The sequence below is a fragment of the Sitophilus oryzae genome, unplaced genomic scaffold, assembly GCF_002938485.1.
Source record: "Sitophilus oryzae breed Bouriz unplaced genomic scaffold, Soryzae_2.0 scaffold_1623_pilon_pilon, whole genome shotgun sequence".
Lineage (NCBI taxonomy): Eukaryota > Metazoa > Arthropoda > Insecta > Coleoptera > Curculionidae > Sitophilus > Sitophilus oryzae.
The window spans coordinates 393,603-405,897 of record NW_022146307.1 but is presented as its reverse complement, the minus strand read 5'-3'; the positions used below and the strand labels follow the sequence as shown (position 1 = coordinate 405,897).

The window sequence follows — 12,295 nt, the reverse complement described above, 5'->3', positions numbered from 1 at the left end:
ATTGAATATACACGAATATACACTGAGTTTTATTTTATTTTTTCAAATGATTGCGTTATGGCTGGACAATGTGCGCGAATGGTATGTATATTGTTCACATTGTAATTTATTTATTTTCTTGGTTTGTGTTGTTTCGAATGTTTTATTTTTTATTTACTTTTTGATTATCCAGCGGCTTCTGTTAAAATTTATCCCAAGATCGAGCCGGTCCTGGAGCGATATTGAAAATTTTATTAACGATATTTGAAATTATTTAATCTGTGCCAAAATATTTGAAATGTATTATCAAAGTGTGTTATGAAAGGACGTTTCTATAGCTGAAAGTGTATTTGTTGCTATAGTTTGTCTAAAGTATTGTTATTTTATTTATTTTTTAGTAGTTTCTATGAAAACAATTAGTATAATGTTTATTATATATATATTATATATAATATATTTTATAGTATATTGTATACGTTTTGTCATTGAAATGATGTCATTATTTGATTGTATAAAGTGTAACGTAAATACAATCGCCTGCCCCTGTATCCTTTAGAACCAGCCGCCACTGATAATTATTATTAAAATAGAAATGTTTTTGGTTAAAACTGTATTATAAGTTATCCAACATATAGATCATACCAAATAAACTTCTAGTCACGTGGTTTTACATGACCGGCACAGCGTTGCCGACTTATACATATTTTCTTTTAATCAAAATATTTTAAGAAACAAAAATGAATTAATTATAAATATAAGGGTGGTCCGAACTGTATTCCGGAAACTTCGGCAGCATATTCTGCAGATAAAAATAAGTAAAAAAGTACCTATAAATGTATGCCCTAAAATGCTTAATTTCGGAGATACAGGGTGTAGAAGTTTCATTTTTTTTTCGATTTTTTCCAAATAAATTCTGAAGTAACTTCAACATTTGGATGAAAATTGGTGTCTGGTAGTTTTTGGACATGAGAAATTTGATTTTGATGTCAATATGACTCCTATTTGTACAGGGCGCCATTTACATGTGTTTAACTGTTTTGGAGGGTAATAACTTTTCGTCCGTACCTGTATAAAACTACTGAGTGAAAAAATATTCATTTCTGTGATTTTTTACGTAAAAAATGCCTCTTGGTATAAGTCGCTACGACCAACCGTTCTCAAGATATTTAGAATGGAAATAATCAATACATGTCATTATTGACAAAAAATAGGCATGTTGAGTAGACAGATATTTGACTGAAATGATAAATTTGGGAACTTTTTATTTTTTTTAAATTAATCTTAAATTTTTCTGAGAAAAAATGATGATAAAGAACTTTTAGCACAAAAACATTTCAAATTTATGATTTCAGCCTAATAACTATTTAGTCAACATGCTTAATTTATGACAAAGATGACAGGTTTTGATAATTTCGATTCGAAATATCTCGAGAACCATTACTCGTAGCGATTTTTACTAAGAGACATTTTTTACATAAAAAACATTGTAAATACACATTTTTTTACTCAGTTGTTTTATACAGGTACGGACGAAAAGTTATTACTCTTCAAAACAGTTAAAAATATGTAGGTGGCGCCCTCTACAAGTAGGAGTGCTATTGACATGAAAATCAAATTTGTCGTGTCAAAAAACTCCCAGACACCAATTTTCATCCAAATATTTACATTACTTCAGAAATTATTTGGAAAAAATCGAAATGATGAATGAGTTTTTTGCGACGGCTGTTAAGCTGGTTCGGCATCTTGTACAATTCGCACTAAAAGCGGTTCTAAAGTGAACACTTTTCGGCTGCAAGGTCTGCTAGTAAAAAAATTTTAACTTAAGTATCGCCAACACAATTCACTTAAACCAAAAACTCGTAATCGAAGGGTGTCTCACTGTTAGAATTACATGTACATTTTTTTGGCAGTTCCTGGCAGTCGCTGGCATCAGTCTTAGGGCAGTTGACTATACTTTAGATCGATATAGGCTCTAGATCGAGCCATACTTATACTATAGCAGATCGGCTGTCCCAAGGAGAAACACAGTATATTTATGCATTTTTTGTAAATATCATTTTTATATACTTCATTTGTATATACTTGGTGATTATCTATCTATTACAATCGTAAACATTTAGATTTACAGCAAAATAACGAAGATACAGACTAAAAAAAAACAGTATCTTATGTGATCGGTATAACAAAGCAACTTTAATTTCTCATAAAAACATTTTTATCATATACTGCGTTTTTTCTTGGGATAGCCGAGATATGGGCAGTCTTCTTCGCAGTCATTGGTAGTCGTTTGGCAGTAAAATTATATTTTGGCAGTACATTTAAATTCTTTACCCAAGTGAGGTACCCCTCGCACGTAATAAAAAACTAAAATGTCAAAACGAATGACCGGAAATTAATAAATAAATGTGGCAACTTGACATTTTTTACAGCAGTGCTACCACCTGAAGCGGGAAATTTAAATTCCAGTTAGTCAGACTGGCGCCGAATATGTTCATGGTTGGCAACAATAAATTTTATAATCGCGCCCTTGATGATGTAACTAAAAGTTTATTTGGTATCACTTATATTATTATGTGCGAAGTAGTTGATTTACCGATGATTGTTGTGCCGTAAATTAAAAAAATGTCACATTGGCATTTAGAATTACTTGATTGGCAAAGATCACTGTGACGTCGTTCTTTTCACTCGTATGATACTTGCAGCTTAGTTATTAGAGTAATTTGATTTATAAAAGTACAGTTTTTTAAGTCTTTTAAATTATTCTAGACAAACTATAGCAGATACCTTAAAGCTACTGTATGATTAAAATTAAGTAATTTTAAGTGTTACGATATTGTATTTTGAATCTGGCATTGCTTATTTTTATTTATTTTAATTATACGGTCCAGAAAATGTCCTTTTATATGCTTGATACTCAGTAATGAACAAAAGTACATAGACAGTAATATTTTGTATTATTTCTGATGAAATAATACTAATCTTATTATATTTTATAGTAAATATTTTTTATATATCAAACACAAACGGCAAAAAGTTAATTTTGATCAATTTTGCTCAACAAATTCTATGCACTTCGTGAATATTGTACCTGAATCAAAGAAATGTTTTAATTATATTGAAGTCTTATATACTTATGTACAATACTGAATGTAGCTTTTATGTTGATATAATTATTCATACATATTAGAATTATTGTGCCAATTGTAATGTAATAATCCAAAAAAATAAAACATATATTTTATCTTGTAGCGGATGTATATTTTAGTGCCTTTTGTGGTGGCTCAAAAGATAGTGTTTGTGGAATGACAAAGAAAACCATATTGAAACAGAGAATATCTTGTTTTTATTAATATTTAACTGAAAATTAAGTAGAGATTTAGAGAATGATGGTTTCAAAAATCTAGTAAACTTCAAATCGACTTTAAAACAACCTTTTTCATTGGTATTTCTTGTATTTTTTCGATATCTTCTCATCCAATTAGTTTTTTACATTTTTAAAAAGTATTATTATTAGCTTAATTTTATACCGTGATATTTGTCACAAAACACACATGTATTTTTTTGAGCGTGCTGAACTGATTCTGTAGTATTGTGTCTGTAGTATAGAGTATCAACAATGAATGAAGTAGTTGGCAATACTGTGCTGGATGGATTTTAGCATTAGTGATTGGTACTGAAGCTAAAACAAATAATTGATCAAACATTTTTAACAAATTATGTCAATTCATTGACGTCAATTTTTATGGCTTTTCAAGTTTTGATTTTGTTGTTTCGACATGTTTTTCATTGTAAAAATACTATCTTTCAATATAACTATAGTGTTTAACAGCAGAGGTTAGTTCTCCATCTCTGATATTAGTCGTATCAAAGTTTATGGCATGAATGGTTGTTGTCTCGATGCACTCAGCAATGAGATATTCTGGTGTTTTCCCATTTTCTCCACAGAATCTGCGCTCGCCGTTGTTTTTAGCTTCAATCTACTGAGGTATTCATTGAGGAGACTGTTAAAAACCCCGTGACAACCCGAAGATTGTTCTTACTTAAATCTAAGAAAAAAATTTGATTTTTCTCGGTCGTAGGTTAGGTTGCTGGGGTTTAGGATCATATTGGATCCCTCACTCGGAGGCCTTGGGTCCATTACGATACCCCTGTATTATTGTACCAAACACTCCTCTCATTCTTTCTTTGCGTTAAAGTACTTCCAGCTCTTTGCAAAGTTCCCGATGTCGCTGATGTTGGCTCCTGCTGCTTTTTCTAGTCCTTCCAAAAAACCTTGCCCTAAAGTTTTAAAGCGTCGGTATTCCAGTACTGGACAGTGGCACAGCAGGTGCTCTATGGATCTTCTTCCTCCTCCGCATTCTCTGCAGTAGTCATCTTTGTAAATCTTCCATCTCACGAGGTTTACCCCCGTGGTTCCAGTGATGACACCTACAATTATGCGTACTAGAGTCTTTTTGCGCTCTAGTAGTTGTTTTGTTTTTTTTTCTATCTACCACTGGCCACAGTCTTCGAGCTGTAGTGCAGTCCTCACGGTCTTGCCATGTCTCTTGCTGCTTGGCTTCGATGGTAGTTTCTTTCTAGTGGTAGCTTCCTTCCATGTGTTGATCGCCACAAGTGGTGGGTCATGCGAGTCTGTCTGCTTCTTGGTTGCCCACCACATTGCTTTGGCCTGGCACCCAGGACAGAGTAGCCCCGCCTTAACCCAGCTAGAACAGTGCTTCTCGGCAGTCCATTACAGTTTTCGATCTCATTGATTGCATAGCGATGCTTCTTAAAGCGCCCAAGCTGTGAGAGTGTATCAGGATATTTTCTATTGGTCTATCAACGACTTTCCATCGTATACAACTGGCGGCTTCCTTTATGGCGTAAACCGGTTTCGGTAAACGTTCTCGGTCGTAATTACGGAGAAACTTCTTTGAGTATCTTAGACCGTTGCAAGATTCCCACTTCAGGTTAGCAATGGATCTTGCAAGTTCTTGAGTTCCGTTTAATTGACTTCCAATTGGAAAACAGAACGGTTCTGGTCCGGTTATTGGAGTATTCGCTCCATTTCTATCTATAAATACTTACATAGTCACAATGCGATACTTTCAAAATTTTAAAGTCAGTAACGTCAACATTAGATATATAGTTTAAAATAATATATTTTAATTTGGAGTCACCTTTTTGGATAATTCTTTGTACAATGACGTGAATAGTGTAAATTAAGTGTTAAGAAAAACTTAATAATTGAAATTATATGGCTAACTATAATCATATGTTTAATGTCATTCGACAAATTACTGTATATTTTAACGCCACCTATACACAAAACTCAGTAAACCATATATACATTTTTTTATCATTAATTTTATTTATTTATTTTATTTTTTGCATAGTACTATATTAACGTTCTCTTTGTTTTCATTTTTCGTTTAATCAAAGATAGCGTTATAATATGGTATATAATTATTATTTTAAGGTTTATTTATTTTTCTTGCATCTCTGTAACGACAAAGCTGTCAATTTGTTTTCTTTTAGCGGTGCACGTGAGGCGACGATCTAGCTGTATGAGTGTGAGTTCGTTAGGGTCTCGAAAATAAATCATCCTAGGCTTTAAGGTCACCTTAGGTTAAGGTCGTTAGTACGGACCTTTGCGTTATCCCTTCTCATGTAAGTTTAGTGCGATCATGGCACGTTCGATTTGATTATACTAACATACTAACAAACATTTTCAATTTTAAAATTGCACATAAAATTACTACATAATTGTAAAATAAAGTAAAGTTATTTTAAGGTAATGAAATCGGTCTAAATCAGAGATATGAAGATAGGGAGAATGCGCATCCAAAAATATTCTTATGCCGTGTTGGCAGCTGGCAGCCATGTTTTGGTCTTCCTACCTTTATATCCTTGGTCTAGCTTCAAACAACTCTAAATTTAGAAATATACAAATAATAATAATATAATGAAAAAAATTGTTTTTATTGGGACCCGTTTTATAAATAAACATTCAAAGAAATTACAGAATTTTTTCATAGGTATGGTTTTAACACAAATGAAAACAGTATGTTTTTGAATAGATTTTTTGCTTTTTAATTTGAGTTACACTGTACCTATTTTGTTCCTTATTATTTTTTGTTATTATGGCAGCATGTAGTTAGTTTACCTTTTTTTAATGCACAAAACACAACTAACCTTAAATTTAAGAAACAAAAATCTTGGATTTTTCTTTTATATTGTAAGTTTAGGGATTATGAGGCAATCATAATTTACCAAAAAGAAAAAATCAAGTTTTTATATACAAGCTTAATCTGTCCAACGACAGCAGCAACGATTTTAACAGACATACTAAAAATGTCAGAAGAAAGTTGTTTTTGAATCAAATTAACAGGCAACTGTCACTGTTAGAATTATATCGTTGGGCAGACTACAAGGTTATATTAAACAGGTTGTTAGCGATGTGTTAGTTGGTGCGATTATATCAGCTAGGGGGACATTTAAAATAACTATTAACAAAAGGTTTAATAATAATAACAGTTACACAAGTTAAATTCTTCTATACAATCTTTATTTTTCTCTAATTTTGCTGAAATTTAACATTTTTAAGCAATACTTGTATTCGAAAAAAAAAATAGTTTTAGTTTTTTACTATGTTAAAATATCGAAACCTAGTTGAAATAATTTATTATACATATGCATCACTCAGCAAAAACAATACTGAACATTATAGGTTGTTGTAGGTAGGAATGATCTCTATTTCTAAGGAAAATTTTATAAATAATTTTAAAAGAATATCTGGTTCATTAATTATAATACATTAAGTAGACTAAATGTAAGATAAATATAGTATGTCCACTAAAACTGCCCTATAATACACTTAATACACGGAAAACAATATAAAATTATTTGTAAACAAGCTGAAATCTGCTGGGTACAACACGATGATACGGCGGCTAATGTTGCGCAATACGGCGGCTAATGTTGCGAAGCAACCTGTTTAATTTATTAATCTTGGGACTATACCAACTAATTTCCAGTTATGTCAGATACCAAACTATGGTTTCACAAAAAGGCAGCTCAGATTTGTGAAAACCGCAAAGTTCTCACAAATCTTTACTAATACGTGAGATATCCCTCATTTACAACCAAATGGGACACATTACATTAAGGTGTGTACCAACAAAGTTTTTAGTTTTTGTGTTTGCAACTTTTCAGGAAATTACCAGCTCAAGCCATAATTAAAAAAATCTGAAATGTTAAGCTGAGTCTCCACTAAAATCGTAAATAAATTTTGGGAACATTGTGTTTATCTTTTGCGGTAAACGTCAAATATTGTTAGCAGATATGGGGACAGACAACAGCATTTTACTGATTTGGATGTCTGTTTTACTTATCGCTTATTTGTTCTGCTTTTGCCATCTGTTAGTGTTTTTGCTATCAGTTCTTTTTATTTCATAATCTTTTATGAAATAGCCAAAACAGTAAAAGAGATAAATATAAAAGGTAAGGCAATAAAAGCTGTAAAATAGACAGCAAAATCAGTAAAATGCTGTTGTTGACATTTAAGCTTCATTCAGAACCTCGCAATTAGTGGAATAAATTAGTGGTTTTAATTAGCGTAGAAGTTTGTTTCTTTAATGTCAATGTAAGCATTCAGAACGTCAAAATTAGCGATAGACATTTTCACTTAGTAGAAAAAGTTATCAAACTTTTAACTTTTTCACTAATTATACTTCAAAATTTGCGAGAAATGTCATTTTAGCTTTTGGTTATCTTCAGTCAAGAGAAATTGGGGTTAGAAATCAAAACTTGATTGTTTTGTAAACTAAATATTATACTTTCTCTATGGATACAACTAACTAGCCCCAGCTGTTGCTAGGATGTTCTATTAATTTTAATTGTGTATTTTAAACATTGCGAATGATCGTAAACTAAAAAGTATAAAGTGTAAGCCCGCGGTTACATTGGATTCGTGTCCGTACGTTTTTTTGGTCGTACGTGCTCGAACGTGCGTGCAGCAAAAAACAAACATTATGGTATCTACGCAGGCGGTTACATTGCACCGGAGTTTGCGCGTCCGTGCACTTACGTCAATTTCCGTTGGTGGGATGAAAACAAACTGGTTTGTTTTTTTAATACGTGCACGGTCCGAGCGTTCGAATTTTTATATTACTGGGCCCAATACATTCCCTAAAAAATTTAATATTTTTGAATACCAGGTTTATTTTTATTTTAGATATATTATGTTGCTGGAAACATTCTAAAATATTCAAAAAATTTGACCAGTTGCTGTTTTAATTCACTAAATATTTTACATATTCATTTTCTTCCCCTTTTCTTGCATATAAATCATATCATCAGGAATTTTCTTCTGTTCATCAGTAGTTATTTTAACATTAAATCCTCAGACAGCATCAAAGTAGTGGCGTCCGTTTTGAAAAACTCGACACACAGGACACCATGAACGCGCATCTAATGTAACCACTAAAATAAAATAGTCGTGTGAGTAAATTCCGTCAGAGCTCGCACGTTTAAAAAAAACGCAATGTAACCGCGGGCTAATTGAAACCACTAATTTATTCCACTAATTGCGAGGTTCTGAATGAAGCTTTAGTCTCTGTGTGTACTCTCGCCTAGTTGAAGACAGTACTTAGATATGTCTGTCATATGGACCAACGAATGATTCTGACTATTAAACACTGTGGTGGAGACAACTAGTTATCAACTAGAACATCCCTAAATTGTTGACATCTTTATTGTCATTTGGTATATTCAACATGAAAACAAAGTTTGGAGACCTTCTGAGAAGTTACGAACTCAAAAATTGTTAACTTTTTCAGTGGACACGCACCTTTTAGTATACATAGCATTTAAACCTTCAAAATTCACCATTCAAATATCATCCCGCCAAATAAAACTAATATTGCTCCCGTTTTGTTTTTCGATTTCAGTGGCGCCGTTGTCCCCGGTCAAGATGGCGCTGTTCCGGAAACAGTCGCTGGAAGAACTGTTCCGGTCCCGGCTCCACAGCACCGGCCAGTGTTTACAGGGCGTTATTAATATCACCGAAAACCCCATTTCGGCAGTGGTGTGTTAAGGTGCGCACGTGCCTCGAGCATGCGCCGACCGGCGCTCGGCTCGCATCGGTAGCGCTGTAGATTAGAAAATTAGAGGAGTCATCTACTCCGATTTAAAAAAAATTAAAAAAGGTTTGTTAAAGATCTACAAGTTTTATTTTAAAAATTTTATGAAAAAAGCTCGTGCACAATCTAAAAAAAGCTGATTAACATTTCTTTGTTGCTTTACTTGAGCGGAGATAGAGTATGATGATTCCTCTTAGTTTATAATCTATAGATAAGTGACTGTATTGAAATTTATGTGATCGAATCGAGAAGGGTATTAGAAACAAAAAGAGGAAAACAAAATGATCTTATTTTGTTTACTCTCGTGTAGGTAGTTTAGTAAATTAATATGAATAAATGTATCCGCATCACATCGGACAGAGTATTTATATAGGGTGCGCATTTTAACGATAAATTTCAATACAGGATGAGTTTTGTTCTTTTCGAATAAACTGCCTAAATAACAGTCGAGCACACATATCTTCCCTGTTTCACAAATAAATGAACCAGTTGCAGATTAAGAATTGTGTTTGTACCGACGCGACGTGACAAAAGAATAATTGGAAATGGTATATCTGGTCAAATATAGAATTATATTTGGCGATTTGGATATCAGCATATTCAAGCAATGAGAATGCATTCAGCGCAATATTGGTACAATATCATTCCAATAACGAGTGAAATTTGACATCTAAATTTTTCTCACAGACTGTATAGAATTCGATTCTCATCATTGGAATCTCGGATATACTAGGTCAGTAATATGAAGTCAAAGTTTTTTACTGATCAAAATGACACTTTAAAGTTTAAAAATTCTTAATATTTCCGAAGGTCTTTGAAGAAAAAAAACGAATATTTGCGATTGCATTTTTATTCTTATGGCCCTATTACAGGAAATATACCAAAATAGTCTCATTCTCATTGCAACTTTTTTTTTCTACATGAAGGTGTTATCAGGTTTTCAAACTGACGTTTCGACTTTAAGCTCTGTCGTTATCAACATTTTTTTAAATACGGCACTATCTATCTTTCGTATGGCAACACAAAACAAACATCACAAACAAAACACATGAGACATGAGACCGATCATCGTACAAGTAAAGTAAAAAGATAAATATGTGTGTAAATAATAATCAGACAGCGTTTAAAATGTACAAACCAAGTAGGTAAGGTCCCAAAACCAATGATGTAAAAATTTATTTTAATGGAAAAAATATAAACAGAAAATATATTTTTGGTAAGATTATTTTACCAGAAAATCATTAAAATTATTTTTTCGAATAAGTGCAATATATCGTTGGTTTTGGTACCTTAGAAGCTTTAAAATTCGCAATGAAAAATGCGGGGTAGTGTTTAAAAACAGAAAGTTTATAATGGCAGGGCTCAAAAATGAAACATCCATCGGTTTGAAAATCTGATAACGCCATCTTGTAGAAGAATAAAGTTAGCAATGAGAATCTAAAGTTTATTTTGTTATATCTATTCAGATAGAGTTATAAAAAATAAAAATGAAATCGAAACGAATATTCGTTTTTTTTTTCCAAAATATTCGGAAGTATTCGAAATTTTTAAACTTCCAATATGGTATTTTTATCAGCATGAAATTGCGTAACTTTGCCTTCATTTAATCGAATTCGTATATCTTCCTAGTTTCCGAGATCCGATTGATAAGTCTCGAATTTGGGACACCCTGTACACGTGCACCACGCCTTTAGCACAAACTAAACCTCTGTCGATGCCCGACTGTCTACATCTATAGAAGAGCGTCGCATCTGAAGATGCTTGTAAAATTAATAGGGTTCTAGTGCATCAATTTTTCTTGATGGGAATGAAAATACTATAGGGTAACAGAGTTCATAGTGAATACATCTTTGGGTGTTGTTAGTATACGTCAGCTATGTCAGCTGTCAATACTTAAAAGGTTTTTTAACTGGTTTGTATTATATAATAATATGAATAATCTGCAACTGCATTTTTTTTGTTAAACAGTTGGAACTTTAAAACCGTATGGTACGTACCCTTTAGGAATCTGCTACTATTTTAAAGTACTATTGGCCTACACATTATAAAACTAACTGGATTATCGAAAAACAAGCACCTAGAATTTGCATTCACTATACAGAAGTTCGGTTTTTATTTACGCCCGATTAAAACAATCAAGTGAGAATCCGTTTTTTTTCAATCGAACAATGTATTTTGTTTATACTTTTATTTATTGTGAAGAAATCAAATTAAGCTTCTTCAGTAGTTTATTAACGTTGAAAAGAAAATTTTACCGATAAAATAAATTAAATATGGCTCTATATAAAGCTACACGTCCTTTCATTTATATTAGGCGTAAATAAAATTCAGAAGTGGGATTTCAAAGATAATAAAGCATAAAATAGAACTCATATTGCATTAATCATTTATCAGTATTACTTAAAATTAACATTGCTATGTATAATTTTCTCATATAATCATACGTGAGTTACTTTATGAAAAATAAAGAGACAGATAAATATAAACTATGCTCAAGTGAAAACAACGTCATAGTAAGCAAAGAAGTAAGCAATCAAAGAAGTCACATATCGTTTCACTGTTCTTACAGTAACTATTGGTGATGAGCTATTTGAAGTCCGTATTAAACTTTAAAACTACAGTATTTGTCTATAAATCATACTAAAGAAACTTTGAGTTACGTGATTAAGCTTGAGCGGCACAGCGATGTGGACTTTTACATATTTTCTTTTAATCAAAATATTTTAAAAAACAAAAACGAATTAATTATAAATATATAAACAGTTCTTATTTACATCAACAAAACTCACCTTAACAGTACTTAAGGGACATATAGGGCCATTACTACCACTTTCCCGTTCAGAATATCTTCATAAGGTTGCGATGTTTAAACCAAAAATTCGTAATACAAAATTAAAATGTCAAAACGAATCAAAATATCAGGAAATAAATAAATAAATGTGGCAAGTTAACATTTTGTTACAGCAGTGCTACCACCTGAATAGCCAGCGGGAAATTTAAATTCCAGCCCGGTGCCGAATATGTCCATGGTTGGCAACAATGAATTTAATAATCGCGCCCTCGATGACGTAACTAAAAGTTCATTTGGTATCGGTTATATAAAGCATTCTTTTATTGAAGACTACATTTTTTATTATACAGGGTGTCCCAGAAATAAGTGCAAATATTTTAACTGGTAGTATAGTTCAACC

At 32.2% G+C, this 12,295-nt stretch overlaps 1 protein-coding gene across 5 annotated transcripts in view; it reads left to right on the top strand.

The window, feature by feature from the left end:
• Positions 1-11,629, top strand: part of LOC115880426 (protein NDRG3-like) — a 70,125-nt gene extending 58,496 nt beyond the window's left edge. For 4 of the 5 annotated variants that reach the window (XM_030897627.1, XM_030897625.1, XM_030897626.1 and 1 more), the window contains one exon: positions 8,913-11,629. In XM_030897627.1, coding sequence (XP_030753487.1) covers positions 8,913-9,058 — 146 coding nt within the window. In that variant the 3' untranslated portion in view covers positions 9,059-11,629. Of the gene's footprint in view, positions 1-5,499; positions 5,632-8,912 lie in introns of all 5 variants that reach the window. The other variant, XR_004049874.1, reaches the window with a different exon arrangement.
• Positions 11,630-12,295: the final 666 nt, after the last annotated feature.